Genomic DNA, 20,851 nt, shown 5'->3' with positions numbered 1-20,851 from the left:
TAGAGGTTAATCCCTGCGTATCTTCTTTTTCACCCACAAAGTCTGCCTCAGGGAGCTGTACTAGCAAAAGCTATGGCAGTTCAATGCATGCTGTCTTCTTGGGTTTTGTTGTGCTTTCAGTCTTTTTAGATATCAAATAGAACCAGGGTCACGCAGAAATCTGCTTCTGGTTTGAAGAAAATCTTTTGTTTACAGCAGTATCGTCTGTATTTACAAAAAGGTTACCGTTGGGACTGGTATTTCCCAGAACGGAAGAAAATGGGTTACGTTACAGCAGGTGTCGGTTAGTTTTTTTCTCACTATGCATCCTTTTCTTAGCCCTTCTCTTCCATTTAAAATTGAAAAGCAAACAGATCTTTAAAAGGAAAAAAATGTGAAGGGAAAACAAAGAGGAGGATCTGTCTTACAGCATTCAGACAAAATCTGGGGATTGCAACTTGTTCTGATAAATTTCAGCATATGGAAAACTGACAGATAGTAAGAACCTCATCTGGAGGGACAGGAGGATTTATACAACCTTACCATAACATCAGAACTCTGCACTCTGTCTTTAATATAGGAATTCAGTTCAGTGAAGGATGAGCTACACCCTTGTCTGAAGGATAGGCAAGAACAAATACCTTTCTGCCCATGAGACGAGTATTTTCCACTGTGGGGAGGGAAACTGTTCCTATCCCAAAGAATGTAGTTCATGAACCTCTGTAACGTCATCTCTCCATTTAACTGCCTAGTCCAGAAATCAGTGGATGTTTCAAAGGGGAAAATATAACAAAAAGTAAGATACGTTTTTCTAAAGTAAGAAAGGGTTATTATAGAAATGCCAATAAAAGATGTGTGTGTGACTGGGGGAGAGGGATGGAATATCATAAAATTGAACGAGTGAAGGAAAAAATACCAGTAGAGTTCACAAAGCTTCGTTTTTCTGCTTTATCAGTGTTTCTTCTCTGTAAGATTTTCCTTTCAGTTAAAGGAAAGAGTCAAAGGTGAAGCAAATAAGCCTTAAGGCCATTAATGTTTGTGTCAAACAGTCATATCAGGAAGAAAAACATAAGAAAAACTGCAAATCAGAATTATTTGATTCTTTATTAAAGATATATTAAGATTGAAACAGGCAGATCAAGGCAGCTAGAAGACTAAATAACCAGCCTAGGAGAGAACATATAAAATTACATGACCTGTAACCCTTTCCTTTCTTCCAGGTTAGAGAGATCCAGCAGCTAGACTGGGAGTTGGATAACAACTGAAATGATTTACTTCTGTCATTTCAGAAGTGAAAAGAGCAGCTGAGAGGTCTTTGAGTCTGAGTTCCAGCAAGCTCGGAGCAGTACTGAATTGACTCCAGACAGAAACTTTTCTGATTTTTTTTTTTTTTTTTTTAAACTTTGTTCCAATAGTGGGTACTTACTAGAGCTGTTCCCAGCTCTTCTTTCAGAGGTCTTTATTCAGTAATTCAAATTAAGAGTATTCAGCTTTTTATAATAATTCTTCTGTGTTTCTTTCCTGTATTCTTTTTCTTGCTGTCTTCTCCTATGGGACTGTTCTGCTCCTGTCTCCCACACAAAGGCATCTGACCCCCTTTTGTACTCAGTTGATGTGAATCAGCAAGAGCAATTTAATTCTTGTATTTACCTTCAGACTACAAAGCAGCAGTATTAAAACCCCTATATTGTTGAAGTCTAACATCATATTTCAAAACTGGCTTATCCGTTACATCTTTCAATCCTATTTCTTAGCTTATTTAAAGTCCAAAATTGTTGTAGTAACTTTTCTCTCTTTCATTAGATTTGTGTTGAAACTCTTGCATTTAAAATGTTTTATAGAGAACAAAATCAGTAGCGAATTTTAATAATCCTGTGATGATACAAAATCCTACAAAAGTTTATGTTTTTTCAGGAACCTTCTCAGTTACCATTGCATAAAGTTATAACATATATTGCTTTTTAAAAGTATAAGATATGAGTGTCCCAATCTTTGAAAGCCATTTGGATTAGAAAATCTTTACTGTGGGTGATTTGGGGCTCAGTATATATTCCTGAAAAAATGAAGGCATGTATTTCTTGGTGTGGTTAGGGTAACTTTCAAGTTTGTAGTGCATGTTTTATAGTTCTAAATATGCCTTTTGATACTCTGTTTTTGTCTTGAATTCATAATATGTCTTAATTTCTTCCCCCCTCCCTTTTTTTCCCCCAAATTTTATATCTTAATTCTGCAGAATTGCTCTACAAGAGAAATATTACATGATAACATGCTATCAGAAAGGTTCATAAAAATGAGCACTTGTCTGTACTTCATTGTTATTTATTCCATTTTTACCAAGTTCTGCTCTATAAACTCATGACTAATGATAAGTAAAACAGATAAGATAAGCAAAACAAAAATAGACCTTCTCTCCAATAAGATATGCTACATTATCCATTCAAACAACTTCTGTAATGAGTAACTGAAGAATGGTTCATGGAACATCAAAGGATTTAATGAACCACCCAAATAAATAAAACACTGAGGCATCCTCAAACTCCCAAATACAAAGTAGCTTTGTTACAGTAGATGTACATATCCAGGGCGGATACCAAAAAATTAAGCGCATGTGGTATTTCGTATTTTTATTGTAATACACCTGAAATAATGATGTGCCAGTCAGACCCCACCATAACTTTTCGATTTGTTGTCTAGTTTCAGCTTCATGTGAGAGAGATGCAATTGCCTGAAAGATGATGAGTTCCCAGAAGTTTTGTTTAAATAGGTTTGATCCTAGGTGACATGTCTGCACCATCTCGGCACTGGCCGTGAAGGGAGGCAGCCAGACCCTGCCGAGGAGGGACGTACATGGGCAGGAGAGAGACTTCGGTGCATCCAAAGAAAAGGCTGCTGCATAAGCACAGTCACATTACTGGACTCTGCAGAGTCCATGCTGGAGAGAACTATTTAGCTAGAGGATAGCCGACATTCCGAAATTCTATGCTTAGAACGCAGTGTTTTTCTTTAAACATCAAAAAAAGGAGTTGGTGTGCCTGTGTCAGTCAGTGTTAGACCTCAACAAGTGTTGGACCAATGGGAACCTTGACTCTTTTTCATTAGTCATTTAACTAAAACAGATTAATTCAGCAGAACATCTGCAGCTGGTGGATATATTACTGAAGAGCTCTCGGTGTTTGTGGTGTCCCTCTTGTTACAAGCCATGTAGGCTGAAATGCTGGATTACTTAGGAAGCAGTCTGACTTCACAGGATTTGTTTTGCTATGTGGGAAATGAAAGGTCTTATTGCTGAAAGCATGTTTTGGGCTGGAAAGGTGCTTGTCTATTTCTTTAGGATTACAGTTATTTGGACGTTTGAGCATTGTATGCGTGCTGGGCTATAATTAATTTCTTGTTGGTGTCATTGAATGATTTTGTATCTTGTTCACTGAAATGAGTAGAGATTTATTTTTCAAAGTGTTTCCAGGACAGGCACAACTCTAATTGCAAAACAGCTTTATAGAAAGATTGAATCTGGCCTAATCAGAATTTGTGTCACCTCGTACCTCACTGCTAAGACGGTGGCACTACTGCTGTAAGCGCTCACCGAATGCAGAGCGGCTGGCAGTATCTCTTCTCGGTGATTTTACAGACTTGAGCAGAAGAGAAAAATAATAAATCGGAAAGCATGGTTTAGGAGCAACAAGTTAGTATGCAAATATCAATTGGGGGGGGCGGATTTAAAGGCTGAATAATTTCCTTTTAAATATTTTGGATAGGGTTTAGTTAAGAAGAGTGTTAGTTAATAGAGAGAGTGGAAGAGAGATCCAAAAAATCAAATAGGGAAAGGCTGAGGTCACCAGAAAAGGACTGGGAAGTTTTCTGAGATCCCCCAGGTGAAACCAACATTCATTTTTTTCATTTCTTAAACTAAGTCAGAATGACAGTTTCAAACAAGAATTCATACTTTCACAACTAACTTACATCCTAAGGAGGTCACCTTTCCTGTGGCATCATTTGGATGAAGGCTAGAGCATCCCCTGCTGACTCTGCAGCCCTTGACAGCCCTTCCAGTGCTTAGGGTCTCCTAAGTGTATATCTTTTTCTAGCACTGTGGAAACAGAAGTGATAGTTTACTTTCTCCATTTTGAAAAGTGATACTGGTTTTTCCCCCATTGATGGAGATCTGTAGCTCTATTTAAGATGCAAGGTTCTGGTTTGCCGGTTACACGAAATGGGATTGTTGAAAACGACTCTGTGTGTGTGCTCTTGCTGCAGATGATACCTGTAAATTAACCTGTGAAAATGGAGGAAAGTGCATTATAAACGAGAAGGGGGATCCCCGATGTCACTGCTGGCCAAGTTACTCCGGTGAAAGGTGTGAAACTAACCATTGCTACAATTACTGCCAGAATGGAGGAACCTGTGGAGCCTCTCTCCTTGGTAAATATTTCTGAGCAGCTGTATCTTACTATTATACCGACCTTAATTCAGATGTTTGAATTTGTTCCTTGTTTGTGATATTTTTTTCTCTTTGTAACTTATTTGCTTTGTCTGTATTTAAACGATGTGCAAAATAGCAGTATATAGCATACATATACTCTAGTAATCTGTTGTATGCCAAACAGGATTTTTCAGTGCTGAGTATTCGAGGGTTAATAATGTTATTCATAGTTAACATCACTAATAATGACTAAATATTAGAAAATGAGAATTACTTGTACTTGATTAAATATACTTGAAACTGCTTCTCACAGCTGATGGAACTACTGACAAAAAATGATAAGCGGAGGTTTTTATCAGTGTAGTGAGATCGATACATGCTTAGCGAGGACATGCAAGTGAATGAAAGTAAGTCACGGGTGATTTAAATGACGTGCAGAACTTCATTGTCATCTGAAGAGAGAATGTTTACTCCCACATCTTTACATGTCTGACATTTAATTGATTCTTTTGTGGGGTTAAAAGGCTTCATAAAATTAATAACTTGGCTCCTAGAACTCAGCTCGGTTCTGAATCCTGCAGAGACCCCAGGGTTTTATTTAATCCTTTTCTTCTGGCAGTAGCCATAGGGCTCACTCGCCTCCAGCAGCTCGTTTTTTCTTTACCAGGCAGCTAACACTTGCTGTGCTTACACAGCCATGCTATTGCCTGGATATTTTTATTTTTTATTTCCCTGCTAAATCCAGCCTCTGAAATCTCTCAGCCTTGCTGAAATAATTAGCGTAGTAGGTTTTGTCACCAGTGAGTAAAGGAGAGATGTGAGCAGATTCTACAATATACTTCCGTTAAATTGTTAATCATGGCCCAGCTGCTACAGGGGGCCGGGAGAAGCAGGCATGAGCTTTATTTCTGCTTCGTCTCAAACAGGATAATGTGCCTGCACCAAAAATGCATCAGGAGAGCCAGCATGGATGTCACTGCAGTCCACATTTCATTGTGCGATTGCCTGATTTTTGGGAATGCGAACCTTTAACTGCAACTAAAGTTTATTGTACGCCACACAGCCAGAGTGTGCCAAGCCTTTATGAGCCAAGACCACTGCAGAGCTGGTTCTGATAACTCTTACTGGGCGTACCTGCTAATAGGAATATTCTTCTGCTGTGCTGTGTCTACTTTCCCAGTTTAACCAAGTTTTTAATAATCACATTTCAAGTTAACCAGATTTCCCATCTGCCATTTCCAATTCATGAGGGTAGCCATGCCTTGAAGCCCGTGCCATAACTTTCATGTGCTGGAGATGTTGAAAAAAGACTGTATACCTTTCTAAATCAAAGTGACTCTATCCAGCATTCCAGATGAGATTTTCAAATTGATCCACATCTCATCTTCCTTGCAAGCCTAGCCCCTGGACCCTGTAAATATTCTATTAAGAAGAAATCTCTATTCTGTATCAGACTGTATTTCTTATCTATATCAGGCCATAAATCCTGTTACTGAAACAAACTAGCATGTCAGTGAGATGTCCCCTTATCCTAGTTTAATCTAATCCATGATATACTAAGGCCATTATGTATCTTACAGAGGGAAGCTAAACTGGACGCCCCAAAAGCAGTGAAAACTGTAATTATGTCAACAAAGCTTAATTCCCCCAGTGTTTCTGCAACAACTGTGTCCTCTTTCCAGTCAAATGTACCACTGTGCAAAACATGTCATTCAGTCCTTGCATTCAGTGAGTGCACATTTAGCTGCAGGGGCTGCACACGCCATTCCCAGTTTGGGCTGAGGATGTGAAATTCAGACCAGAGCAGCGTTCACTCACTTCCTTCTTGTCGTCTCAGCCTTCAAGGCAGAGTTATCTTCTTTGTCAGGTTCGTATGAGAGTTATTAGTGTATATGGTACTTTATTCTTGCATGTTGCTACATGTAGGAATAAAAAGGTTCTTTATTACCAGGAATTGCTCAGTCTTTCCCTAATGGTTGTAGAACTTAAGCATTAAGTTGTGTCTAGATTTATAATACTGCATCCTACCAGGTTGACCTGTCCACTAACAATAGGTACATTGCACACTTTTTTTTTCTTTTTTTGGTTAGAGAATTCCCTCATATTTCTGGAAAGTATAAAAGTATAAAACTTCAAAGTCAGCTCAATATCATTTTAATTTGATCTACTGTGCTATTGCTATCTGTGCATACCACCTCCTGTACTACAATGCTCACAACCAGTTCCTCAAAAAGCAGCAGTTACGCTTTTGATCCATTACACAGTTGGCTCCTCAAACTGTCCTGCTTACTTGATGCAACCAAGTTGCACATATTTTCCCAATTTTCTCTTTTTTTTTTAAATTTATTTTTGTTCAAAACGATGAAGCTTTTTCCTCTGGAAGTTGCAGTAGCCATATGTGTGCGAGTGCTAATCCAAATCCTATCCGCGAAATATAAATGAACTGTGATAATTTCAGCTTGCTTGACTCTGTCTTTCATAGAAGCTCTGATTGCCCTTATCAATTCTTGTACATTATCCAACTCAAACATCTTTGCTGCAGTCACTCTGAGTGTCACTCTACATGCATGCCCTTTGGAAAACTTAGGGAGTGCCAGCACGTTTAGCTTCACATGGAAATGAGTTTCTGCAGGGTCCCTGCTGCTGGGAGGCTTCCCTAGGAGTCAGGGAATTTCCTTACTGTTGTTGGCTTCTGGCCCAAAAACCGAGGAAGAGAGATCCTGAAAACAAACCTTTCATCATATTCTGATATAAATAAAATAACACAGCATATCAAATACTCTTGTAGTGAATGTGTGTGTTCTAGTGAATGTGTAAATCCTATTCTCTTTCACTACCTAATATATAATAGTAATGTGATAACTAATTAAGTAAATTGCAGAGTATTACTCATTTTTTAAAACATGATTGTGCTAAATCTTTGCTGGATGTGTTAAGTTGTAGAACCTCATTATCTGCACACAAATGTTAATTTGTTAAACAAATCCCACTGGCAATTCAAGGATTATTCACTGTTGGTTTACTTACTGCTAAGCCTTTTGGCAAATTCCTATGTGAACATTATATAGCTAGAGATTGGGGCAGCTTTAATTAAAATTTATAAGTTTATGACAGTTGTATTGAACTACAATAATTGAACAAAGAAAATGACATCAGTTAATTAAAAGTACACATCTGAGACGTGTAATTAAAAGTTTGGGTATAATAATGAACACTTTCCAGTAAGCCAAATTAATGGGAATTGGGAAAAAAATTAAATGTTACCATAAAAATGCACTTCCTTTCCCCTAAAGTTTAAAGTAAGAATGTTGGAGCAATAAATTACTAAATGTCCTGAACACATTAACAAGATCTAACTAGTTCACAAAATTAGATAAATACATATTTGTACTATACATACAGTACCAAGGGTATGTCTAACCACATGGAATTGTGATGTTTGTATCAAAATGAGCAAAAAATCATTATGTCTTTCCACTAAATGAAAAATGATGAAATATTCTCCGAACGATAATTATATATAAAGTCGATATTATTTTATATTCTATTTTATAAGCAAAACAAGTTGATTTGGGGACACGATGGTGCATACTGAGAACACCATCAGTGAAGAACCTGTTTCCTTTACTGATGACATGTTTGTCCCAGTAGTCTCAAAGCGGGATGCTACATCATCTTGTCACCGGGCCAGGGAGTGTGGAAGGGACAAGGGGTGGTATTTAGCTAGATGTCCAGGCTGTCTGATCTGGGGCACAGCTGATCTAAGGGTCCCGACAGAACCACCGCAACCAGCCTCGGTAAGAGCAGCCTTTGAGACTTGTCTAATATATTTAGAGATTGTTCTTTTCTCCCTTTCTTTCACAACATGGAGAGAATGTATATCTGTTGGGATTGATCCCAATTAGCTCACCTACTCATTATGTACCATAATACAGCTTCTCTCCACTACTGTTGGTTCAGTAAAGCTAATTATGGTTCATCAGCCACACCGAAATGAATTATCGTGATTCCCACGGACTACTGATAACTACTTCAGAAAACACATTATTTACAGTAGGCTGGAGTAATGCCACATTGTTTTCCTTCATAGTGACAGCAAGTGAAATGTGCAAATTAAATGTGCATATTCCCACATAACAACTTAAAAACCCACATTGCTGGTAGTGAATTTACCATTGACTAGAAGAAATAAATAATCTATGTCTTGTTGCAGACATTTGTCTAGATGATCTCATTTTTCGAAACTTTCAGAAAGCTTACAAAAATAGTGCTATTTCCCTATTTTTTTTTTTTTAATTGCAAAATATCTTATGTGGTCATACAAAATACATAATATTTCTCTGTTGCTTAGGCAATAGCATGAATCAAAGTTGATCTCCTCAGAGTTCTGTTCATTACAAAATAAATGTAAATAGGAGTTTAAGATGTATGAGTAGATTCCCAAAAGAAATCACCTAGATATTACAGAGACAGTGGACTACAATATTTATTAGCTATTTTTGAGGATTATTTGAAAAGTTATTTGCTATTATATAGCAAGTGAAATTGGCAAACTAGGAGTAACTACAGTGTCTGTCATCAAAACCTAATTGAACATTGTAGGATTTTGTTCCCTATCATCTTCTTATGGATGATTTTTCTTTGTAAGAAGGGGAGAAACTGCATTTCATCTTCATGCCAAAAACTTCACGTATTTTATTCATGTCCTACTCCCCAAAATAACTTCATGTGTCCTGGGGTCACCATAAAATATTCCCCTTAAATTTACTAAATTCTGTGCAAAACATTTGAAAAAAATATGTGAGAATTTTATAAGTTTGTTTCAAGTTCTATCAGTTCTAGAATTAAGATTTTAAAATTCTGTAAAGTATTATTCTTATTTTTTTAAGAGAGAATCTTCAGAGAATAGTGACTTTCAAGTACATCATTTCCCCAGAGAATTTTCAGTATTATTTTTGTTACTTACTTGATATGTCTTACGAGGCACCCTTTAATGTATTCTCTGCAATTCATTTCTTTAGAGTTGTTATTTAGATTTATTTTAGATACAAACTACTCTCATCAATATAGGGACTACATTCATTATGCTTCCACTTGCATATACATATAGCGAGAAACTCCGTGTATCCAAGAATTGGCTTAAAGATAGTAAATAGCAAAGTGCGTGCACATTCATTGTAAATCACTGAGAGTGGAGAAATCCTGAACAAAAAAAAGTATGCTTCTTGCTCTCTGGATATTATTACTGTGGTTTTGAAATTGGAACATTTACACATGAGATGCTGAGAATGTGCTGCCACTTTGTCCTCCCTGACACTTCAACAAACAACATTTCTCAACATAGGTAGCTGAAACAGGAATTTTTTCTTGGGATTATTATGTTAGGGAAGAGACTAAAGAAGAGGATAGGTGAGAGCTAGGATGCTAATCTGTAACAGGCAGAGGAAAACAAGACAGTCTTCTCATACAGTAAGTCCAGTTGAAGATAGCACTGAACAAGGAAGAGGTCAAAACAGAAATTTTTTTGTCTTTTCTTTCAGAAAATGATTTTTGCTCATTTTTGCATACAATACACCAAAAGAGGGTTAGCTGAATTTGAAGCAGTTTAGCATTCCATGAACCACTTTCCTTATTAATATTTTTCTATACTGTAATGTGTTGTGAACATTTCTTTGGTGGTAAAGGTCGGGAATTAAGAGGCAATTTTACTTCTGTGCCTGTACAGCTGTAATCCTGAAACTTCAGGACCAGTGTAAACGCTGAAGTTCTCTGTGCGTGAGGTTACCGTGCAATGGTTGTTAGTTAGGATATGTGACATCTCGGTTAACATGACTGTTTTCTTTGCAAACATAAATCTATATTCTGATTCTATGATACAAAACCTTATGGCATTGTTCAATATTGCAGTTTTCTTAAACTCTTCTTGGAACCATTTTGTATCAGAAATAATTTATGAGAATAAGGCAGATTAAAATGTCATTATTAGTATTATTTTAGATGCCAACAGTCTGTATAAATAGGCAATGAACTATTAACATTACTAAAAGTCGTGTTAAATTGAGTGACAAAAATGGGGTTTAGGCTATACTGTATTAAATTTTCATATAACTGTCAGCAGTTTGGCATATTTATAAGCCTACATTAGCAAAGAATAGAATAATCTTTTCTACAAACTAGGAAAATATCATTGCCCCATCATTTTAAAAAATAGAGGAGTATTAATAATAAAAACTGATTTCAGACCTCTAGATCTATGTTCTATCACTATTTTATTTTATCTTTTTTATTGAAACACTGATTCAGATGAAGGATTATGTGAAACCCCCTGGCTTGGGGGCAGAAATTTAAATACAAGTGTCTACATGGGGAAAAACAAAAAGAGTCTGTGCTAACATCTGAGTTCTACATCTTTGATTTAATGTTTAGATCACAGGGGACAGATATGAATAACCAGGCTGATGCATATTAAACTAGTTGGAGCTATTTTTAAGTCAATGGTTTTGTTCCTGCTGTACTCATTAGAGGAAGAGACTAACTGATCTCATGGCCTTTATGATGATTTGCAAAACACTTTAAATTAGCATAGCTTAAAATAGAAAATATAGAAAAGAATTACGTGAAGGGTTTCATGCAAGAAGAATAAGAAGTAAGTGAAGGAAAAAGAATAAATAAATCATTCTGCATGAATCAGAGAGAGTAGAAAAAATGAGGGTGCTTCACTTGCATTGAAAAATTCTCCAGCAAATATGACATTAAATGATTGCATAGTATTAAAACAAAGGCAGACCAGAAGAAAATTAGAATTGTGGGTTTTATGGAATATTTAGTTTAATCTACATTTCTTTAATGAGACAGCCAACTAAATAGAGAAGAAACAAAAAAAAAAAAAAGTAAGAAGGGTTGCATATTTCAGGGTTTTAGACGCAGCTGTGGTAAAAGACGTCAGGAAGCAAATGTGAAAGTAGTCGTGCATACCTGCACCAGACATCGTATTAAAATGAGGAAACAATGAATGAGTCAAAAGACAGCAAGGAAGGGACCTGGTCATAATGCATCAGTAAATCAGGCAGCGGTAAGGATTTCCTGGTAGATCAGTATGAAGATGAGAGAGAATTAGTATGGAAAAGAAACACTTAAATGTTGTTTCAGTTGACTACTTAGGATTTTGGCTCTTCTGTACGTTTTAAACCAAGTCAGGCCCAACTCAAGCACAGCTTCTCTTGTGTGCTCACTTACCCACCCCTCCATGAAGTAGGAATGTTGATATGTAAGAAGTTCATTCCTGTCTTGTGGCGTGGTGTGAAGTTTTTCAGATGTAAGTACAGGGATAACTGGAGTCTCTCATTAACGTATTCCCTGACTTTCTCTGATCTCTTTCGGATTCTACAGTCATATCGTTATCTTGATTTGGCTGTCAATAATAAAATCTAATAGGCTATTTTTCCTGTTTATGCCTGTAATTCCAGTCCAAAGGGCTTCTGCATCATACGTACAGTACATTATGTAGTTACCTTGCTAATCTGACTGACTTTAACACCTCCTAACATGTAGCCCTATATTGTCACTGGCAAAGACTACATATCAAAGAAATGTGTATTAGTTTTACAACAGCCCATTAGTTGCCTGCCTTTTCCAAATTTGCTATAGCCAATGATATTGATGTTCCCATTCAAGACTAGACATTTTGGTTCTCCATCTTGATTCTTAGACGTTTACCATTTACGTAAAGCACATGTGTTACTGTTTTGGTTTTCTGTAGTCTACTTACGAAGCGTTGCCTTTTGTTCTGCCCGATACCTGTTTACTATTTGACTGTTGCTAGCCTATGCACGGTCCTTCACGTGGAGATACGGAACATCTGTGACCTTACTCAAAGGGATGAGTCCTTGCTTGTCAGCTGTCCCTTACTCTGCAGTGACCCAGTTAAGCTCTTGATTGTACTTGCCAGCAGGTCGGGTTCCTTACGATTCAAATGAAGACCATCCTGTCTGCCTCTTTATTTCAGAACTGTCCACAGGTCCCAATTAATCTTCATCTCTTTCCTTACCAGGAAGCGAAGAAGAAGAAGAAAAGTGTTAAACTCAGTCTGTTTTCCCTAAGTTTAAGAAATCCCTAAAGGCTGAAGGAAAGCAAAGGGAAGGAGGGTGGAGGAAAAATAATGTTTTGTAAGAGATAAACAAGAATGTTGAACAGATTATTAGGAAGTGAGAAGGGAGATGGTTAGTTGGACGCATTAGGTCATTTACTTGAAAAGAAGATTACAAAGGAGATATAAAAGCAAAGTCAGGAGATGGAAAAACATTTATGGGATCTAGAAGTTTGTTTTAAAGAAGATAAGCCTTAAGAAAAAAAGTCAGGAAAAATGGAAGAGTTTATTAAAACAGTGGAACTGTAACAAAGCTATTAATCCTTTAGACGTGAGATTTAGATAAGGAAAATAAAATGGGAAAATTACAATAGGGAAGAATCATAGGGGGAAGACGCATCGGGTTTTAAACACTATTTTAAAACCCTTTAAAAAGAAGCTATAGACTAGGAGTTCATTTTGTGTGAATGTTCACCCGTAGGTGTTCACTGCTTTTCAGACACTGAATATTGATGTTACAGGCACCTTTGGCCTGATGCAAGACAGCAATTTTTATGTTACGGTATTTATTATATGAGAGGGGTAGGATAACAAAACAGGCACAGGTATTCGTGTTTTATTAAAAACTGTTACGTAAAGTTGGCTATTAGCGCATTAGTAAATATTTGTGTATTCATGTGATTATATATAAAGGTTTGTAGATTTGAGAATAATGGAGTGCATTCTGAAGCGGCGTCAGTGTTGATTATACAAACATTTATCCTCTGCAACTGGAGGAACCCAGCCTGGCAGGATGGTTTGAACAGCTTAGTCATATCTTAAATTCCTACTTAAGACCATCTTTTAAAATAATTCCCAAATAAAGAGTCAGTGACCATAGATGCAGTTTTAGAGGTGTCCATATGTTACAGTGCTAACTTTATTCTTCAAAAGTTCTGAATTCAAGCAATGTTTGCAAAGGCATGTTTTATTAGTGTCTAGGGAAATGTAGATGGGCTCATACATTAAAACTTGCTACTGTTATGATAAACATATCTATCTTTAAAGCGCCAATTATTGTTTTAATGTTTGTTTATTTTTATCGTAAAATAGTTTTCTTTGTTTTGCATAGGGAGACCTACCTGCAACTGTGCGCTGGGTTTTACAGGACCAAACTGCAATCAGACGGTCTGTGATCGGTTTTGCCAAAACGGAGGAACCTGTAGTGTTACTGCTGGGAATCAACCCTTTTGCAACTGCTTGCCTGAGTATACAGGAGACAGATGTCAGTATTGTAAGTAATCTCCATGAACATTAAATCCGGATTTATAATAGAAGTTCTGCAAAATGGAAGTTTAACGTGAGTTGAGTGATTTTTTTACGGCATGCGTTGGTAAACTTGGCTCCAAAATTATTCATACTGCTAAGGGAATGTAATCTGATGTATTCAAGCAATCTTTGAACATATTTCTGCAATATCCATCTACATGTGTGGTTGAAGAAAGCGCTTTTTTAGGAATTATTTTTTTTATTATTTTCATGAATGAATACGTACAATGGAGCTGTACAAGACAGCTGAATTTGTCAGTAGAAATGAGATAATTGTGTTAAAATTTTCTACTCCAACTTACTCGTATTTGTTATCTTATGCTGGTGGAGTACCTAAACACAGTGAATTGATGTAGTTGGTTAAAGAATTTCTCTGGCATCCCTTAACTTTGCAGACCAACACGTGTCTCGAACTGTTACCTTACCTTTCGTTTTGATTTCTAACCCCAGTAAGCAGGACATTGACAACTGCTTTGAGTTTCATGCCTCTATATTCCTTCATCTTGCTCAGTCTAAGATCAGCTTCAGTATGGTTTCTGCCCCCTCCTGGTATTAAAAATCAGGATTTCTAAGTATTACTCTTGTTTAATTCTCAGGACTTAGATTCTACCCTCTGCATCTGAGGTTCTCCCTAGTTTTTCATTCCACTGACCTATCGGTCTCTTCTCATCGAAATACTGTTTTCCAAAGGTTTCCATGCCTTTAGAAAGGCTCTTCTCACTTTTTAGAACTTTCTCTATTTTTTTACTTCTTTTTCAGAAAAGGAGGGAAAGAAGATTATCAACCAACGGGCCTTCTGTTCTTACTCCATTTATCTTTCTTTCCTCTCCAGGCTTTCTCTTAGCTTGGATCACCATTATCTATTTTCAATAACTCAAGACGTTTGAACATAATCTTGAATTTCTTCTTTTGGTCACTCATTTCAAAATTACAGTTTGTCTTCCTCATGTCTCTTCAACATGATGACTCGCTAGCAACCCTAACCTAAAACTGATTATTATTCTGAGATCACAATTATTTTTTTTTTTAATCTCCTTTCTTCTACTCCTGCTTTGCTTTGACTATAACACTCTAATAAAGGACTGTCATAGTGCTTGTTATAGAATAGAACATTAAATGTGAAAGGCATCATCTCTTTTGTACATAATTCAGTGAATTTGCTGAAGAAGGCTAGATTTAAACAAAATGGAAGGGAAATTAGCTGTTATAAAGGTCTGGTTTAGAATTATTTACAAGATACAAAAAGTATTTAGTTTTAGTGAAAGGTCTGTCAAACAAGGAAAGGGTTAGTGTGTATCTTAAATAGGATTTGTACTGAAGTAAACTGAATATATTTCCAGTTGGGAGACTATGAAATAAATTGAAACCTTTGAATGGAAAACCAGCAGTAATTGTGATTCTCTCCCACTTGGTATTAAACAAACTGCATGGATCCACAAATAACTATCTGCAAACACAATTGGGTATTTGAAAACAGTATAGTACATAAATCATGCACAGACAGACACACAGATTAAGAAAAAATATTTACTTGAGGCTTACCCAAAACCAAACAAATTGTTTCTAGTTGAATGCTTCTGCAAATATATATTTATATATTTTTTTTAATAAAGAATTAATTTAAATGTAAATTTAGGGGTACTTTTTAAACAGTGCTTATTAATCAGATTTGGATTGTCTGCTGACACTTTGGAAAAATGCCACGATACAGAGACTCGAGCACATTATAAAGTACAAAATAAAATTAAGCTTTTCGTTTATTTAAACCTTAATACTTTTAGGAAAAAAAGTCTTACAATCTTGCAGAGTATTTTTTTTGTGGCCAATAGCAGTTCTGTGAAATTCTACATGTTTACAGTTAATAATGTGTGTATAAATTCACATCTATGATTTTTTTGCTTTATTCACACATATGTATGATTTTTTGCTTTATTAATCACATTCACTTTGTATGCGTGTTGGAATATATTAATACAGCATTATTGCAAAGATTGGTTGCCTCTAAGATATCTTTTTCAGTCTTTCTGTGATGTGATTGAAACTAGTTCATATGCAAAGGATGATACATGAATGTGCATAGGTATTTTACTCATGCTCCCAAGCTGAAATTATTATTAGTGTTTTTTATGGCAGGGAGAAGACATTTACTTGCAGTATTGCCAGATTGCAAAGACCTTATTTTCCTCATACTTATCGTCTCCAATTACCCAATGCAGAGTTTCTCCTGTGATTAGTTCACATAAGGGCTAATAACCAAAATGTGTGCTCCGTGTCAAGGCACTGGCACTGCTGAAATAAATTTAAGTGAATGAATTTACATAGAATTCTACTAACATTGTGCATGTTATTATATACACATGAATTTGATGTATTTGAATATAACTCCCTATTTTAAATTCCTGAAATAAGACATACAGACTAGTTAAAGTTCATTTCTTGTATCATTTAAGGCCCAAACAACCTAAAAAATAGAAAACGTTTTCACGCAGTTACAATCATTCAAAGTGGATATAGTGATCTCACAAGCTGTTACTTTCCCTGAAACTGAAATTCCTTTCTTTAGGGGGGGGTGGGGGGGGGGGGGGGAAAGAAAGAATTATTTTTGTGTCATTTCAGTCCAAATGTAGCATATGCATTTCAGATACAGCAGAATATTAAAGGTGTTTATGAGTACAATCAATACTAAAAAACAATAATTCTTTTAGGGTATGAACTTCCTATTCCTAGGTTTTTGCCAGTGGAGGGGTGTTGCCCTAATGTACGTGGAAACATTTCCCCCTTGCGATACTTTTGTCATAAAATGTCTCTCAATATTTGCTTTCAAGCTACGGTAGTTTTTGTTCAAAAAACAGCCCCCTTGCTGCAAATTACCATTCTGTACCTTGAACTGGGGAACACCAAACAATGAATTGCTTCGTTTAGTGTCTTTTAAGCCTCTCTGGTTGCTCAGTAGTGATTCCATAAGCAGATGAGTCTACACCCTGCATAGATAGGTGGAGACATGCAATGAATAACCAAACAGAAATAACTCCTCCGACAGCCATGCTTTGTCCTTTAGCAGAACTCGTCCAGCACGGTGAGTACCAACGGCATGGCAGGCGCTACACGCTTCTCTGAGAGGCGAGAAAACCGAGCACAGAGAAGCACAGGCAAAACGTGTTTCCCACTTCATGAAATACCCTCACAAATCATCCGTCTCGAATACACTCAGTAAAATATATCAGGTTTAGTAGTCTCCAATCTGCTGCTTGCAACGTGCCCCCAGTCAAACGGCAGCTTGAGAGTTTCCACTTCCAGACTCAAGGCTGAGGTTGCATTTGGCCAAGGTTTCATCCTCTAGTGAACAGCTTGGTAATGCCCAACTTCTAGCTGCTACTGACTCACCCGTAACCATATCCTGAGCTTCAAAGGGCTTGAATTTTTTTAGTTTTGTCAGAAAGGTAATATTTTATTAATATGGACCAGGTTACCTCTAAGCTAATAGAGATGCATAGTTCAGAATTGATATATATCAATTACTTCATCTGTCCGTCAGGAGCGCCACCAAAAGCTCAACACATGTTAACTACGCAGAGCTGGAAAAAGTATGAGAAACAGAGAGAAATAGAGACTTGGAATGATTTGGCCCTATTAAGGAGCTTAAAGGATGACTTTTTAAAAAAAAAAAAAAAAAAAAGTTGTCACTACCACATAAATAAAAATGAACCGAAATGTTAAGACACCAGTATTTTGTAGCTCTGAAAGCTTCTTCAGTTAGGCAACTTGGGTTTTTTTAAGGGTTATGAAAAAAAATAAGACAGTTACTGGTGCTTCTAAAGAGTTAAAAAATTCACTACTTGAAATGTCAGTTCTGCTGGCATTTAAGCAGTTAAATAAGATAATGGGGTCTTGCACAGTCTATAAAGATAAGCATGTATGTAGCTTTTTGTAGAACTTATGGATTATGTCTTTATATATTATTATTAGAACTTCATGAAATTTTAATATGTGGATAAATGAAAATAAAACTTAATTATTTCAAAATACTGTTTCCATTTCAGTTTAGCATAATGCTGTTAATGGTAATGTGAATGTATCAGAAGATTTTTATTCAGCCAGTGTCCCATTAAAAACATTAACATTGCTCTGCTTTTCTCAGCAGTAGACTTTATATTATGTGGGATGATGCCATAAATGCTTAGACATCTAGAAGGAAAAAAAAAAAAATCTCTTCTGAGTTTATCCTTCTATTTCACTTCTCAAGACTACATCGTTAATATATTATGTATCTGTTTATGGGGTCTTCTTGATTCCTGTAGTTGCAAGTGGGCCACCAGCTTCATTTATCATTTTGTTTTTATTATAGTACCTTTTAAAACAGAAAAGTAAGGTATTATTTTTGCTATGATACTCATTAATGTCTTTTAGTAATTAGCTTTCATGTTGCTTGCAGATGTTTGCCACCATTATTGTGTGAATTCTGAATCGTGCACTATTTCTGATGATGGAAGTGTAGAATGTGTCTGCCCGGTACGATTTGAAGGTCCAAAATGTGAAGTGGACAAGTGTATCAGATGTCATGGGGGACATTGCATAATAAACAAGGACAGTAATGACATAGTATGCAAGTAAGTGTGTGTAGGGGGGTGTTTGTATTCAAAATCATATCTTTAATAGCGATTATATTGCATTATCCTGTAAATCTCTTACACAGTGGCTAGCCCCTGAACCAGTCACATCAGAACCGTTCTTTGCGTGGCTCCTGCCCATGCAAAACCCACTGGCTCCTGCCTTTTGAAACCAACAACTGGAGCACTCCTCACTGGGGGAAGCATAATGTAGCAGGAGACTAAATGGATCTTCACTTGGAAAAACTGGAATATTTAATAAAGTTAACAGTCGAGTTTTGCCACACTGTTGAGATTTGTTCATTCTGCAGTATCTGTGACAGTGATAGAGACATATTGTATACTAATGAAAGCATATGTAGTAAGATGTGCCGCTATATTGCTGAGTTATTATTTTGTGTAATAATAGTTTGTTTTCATAAAAGGAAAAATTAAAAATATTCTGTATAATAAGCTCACTGCCTGTGCTAGCTTTTCAAACTGGAAACCTAGAATTCTTGCAATCAGTAGATCTTATACATATCATAAAATCAGTATTTTGATAGATACATAATTGTAAGGGAATTCACCAGATTTAATAAAATACTGATTGCTATTTGTGTATTTTTTTTAACCATGACAGTTGCACTAATGGGAAGATTGCCTCTACGTGTCAGTTATGTGATGGCTACTGCTACAATGGTGGTACATGTCAACTGGACCCAGAGACAAATATACCTGTCTGTCTGTGAGTATTCTGCATTGTGTAGATCCTTAAAATGCCTGTGTGCCAACAAATAATAAAATTATTATGCATGCGTCTGTATTTTTGATCTCTCTAGGATGTATAATGTGGCGGTTGCAGTCGTAACTTACGGTACTTTTTCTAGCTATTTCTGTAACCCGATACTTTCTCTACCTTTTGCAGTATGTGTATTGAAAGATATAACTTAGGTATATATTGTGAATGCATATAGATACAAAGATGTATCTTTTGAGACTTCCAATAATTTCAGGCCAGATCTAAAGCCTGTTTAGGCATTTGTTCTGGAATGGAATCCAGAGGTGCAGGATGGTTGCCTGCCCTGCTTCTCAAAGGTGGATTAAGTCTTTTCTCCTATAAAGCTGGTCAGAGGTGGGGGTGATACATTCCTCCTGATGGCTAGAGACCAGGAAGAATAATGTCAATGTTTATGTCCTTTATGGGTCTGAGGATACACTCATGTATCTCTTGTTTCTGCCCTAACCTTCACGCTGCCCACAGTAGCTTGGCTGTTCTGTGGTGAGATTGCTCCCTCCCTCTTGCACCATGGTTGAGAGAATAATTCAGGATGCTTTTCTTAAGCCCAGACATCAAATACCAAAGGAAGTGTGGTTCTATAGTCTAGATGGTGAAGTACGGTCTTAAGAGGTAGAAAAGCCTACATTCTAGTCCTTTCTTGAGAGCTATGGTGTATCTTCTTTTTCAGCTGCTAAATACAAAATACAGAAGTAGTCACTGTAGCAAGAAATTAATTTCTTTCCTGCTCTCTGTTACACTGAGCTACCTAGTCATAGTCCTTGGTTTTTTACTTTTGCCTAATAAACAATGCGATCTTTTCTGCACTGCTGAAAAGCTTCATTGTGGAATAGTCTTCCACTTCTCAGAACAACCTGGAAGTCAGAGCATCCTCCAGGAACATATGAGGTGGTGGAAGAGAGAATTGGACTCAGGTGTCTCATTTCCAGGGTGACATAAGTAAGTTGTTGTCCAGAGGGATCCGGCATTACAACTTTGTAAATACAGATACAGCCATCCCTTCATTTTGTTGATGTATACGAGATAGGTGTTCTGAAAAGAGAGTGCCTGTTGTATTCAGACTCTCAGGGAAGTTGCATAGAGAAATGCCTAGATTTTGTAGTCTGACCAGTGTGAGAGACAGACCAACTGTTCCTCCCTGTGAGAGCTGAAGCACTTCTCAACGTGCAGAGGGGCAAAACTGTAGTTGTTGTACTGTCGAAAAGAAGTTGTCAATAGATATTTGCAGCTTTGGGGTTAGAGACAGTGGAATGCGGTTCGGCATGGTAGTCCTTATTTAGCTGAAAATGCTGTGAAAGTGCCTATGTCTCTTTGTCATTATTATTGTGATCCAGCCTTTTTTACCTGTTATTTGTATCTCCTTAAATGTCTTTAGCTGAGGATGAGAGAGACTCATAAATCTCAGCAAAAGGAGAATATCACAGCTATAATATGTAAGGCTGAAATGTGATGACTAAGTCTGGTGATTCATTTACTTAAACACCTAGAATGGCTATTTTGGAAGCTTGTGATTTTTGCTTTCTTTTTCCTTATAAAACTGCCTTATTCTTTTTCAAATTCCTGTGGAACACCATAGCATCTCAAGGAAAATAAAAGTTTCATGTCTTCATTTGTGTATGGATTTACAATATGTAAATGCTGCAGCAAATGTCAACAGTGTTAACAATGCTTAC

General features: G+C 36.7%; 1 protein-coding gene across 7 annotated transcripts in view; it reads left to right on the top strand.

The window, feature by feature from the left end:
- Window positions 1-20,851, top strand: part of LRP1B (LDL receptor related protein 1B) — a 759,343-nt gene that overhangs the window by 715,689 nt on the left and 22,803 nt on the right. For all 7 annotated transcript variants that reach the window (XM_030018329.2, XM_030018325.2, XM_030018333.2 and 4 more), the window contains 4 exons: window positions 4,234-4,398; window positions 13,597-13,758; window positions 18,226-18,400; window positions 19,023-19,127. In XM_030018329.2, coding sequence (XP_029874189.1) covers window positions 4,234-4,398; window positions 13,597-13,758; window positions 18,226-18,400; window positions 19,023-19,127 — 607 coding nt within the window. The remainder of the gene's footprint in view (window positions 1-4,233; window positions 4,399-13,596; window positions 13,759-18,225; window positions 18,401-19,022; window positions 19,128-20,851) is intronic.

This window comes from Aquila chrysaetos, chromosome 6 (genome assembly GCF_900496995.4).
Source record: "Aquila chrysaetos chrysaetos chromosome 6, bAquChr1.4, whole genome shotgun sequence".
Lineage (NCBI taxonomy): Eukaryota > Metazoa > Chordata > Aves > Accipitriformes > Accipitridae > Aquila > Aquila chrysaetos.
This window is presented reverse-complemented; position numbering and strand designations above follow the sequence as displayed.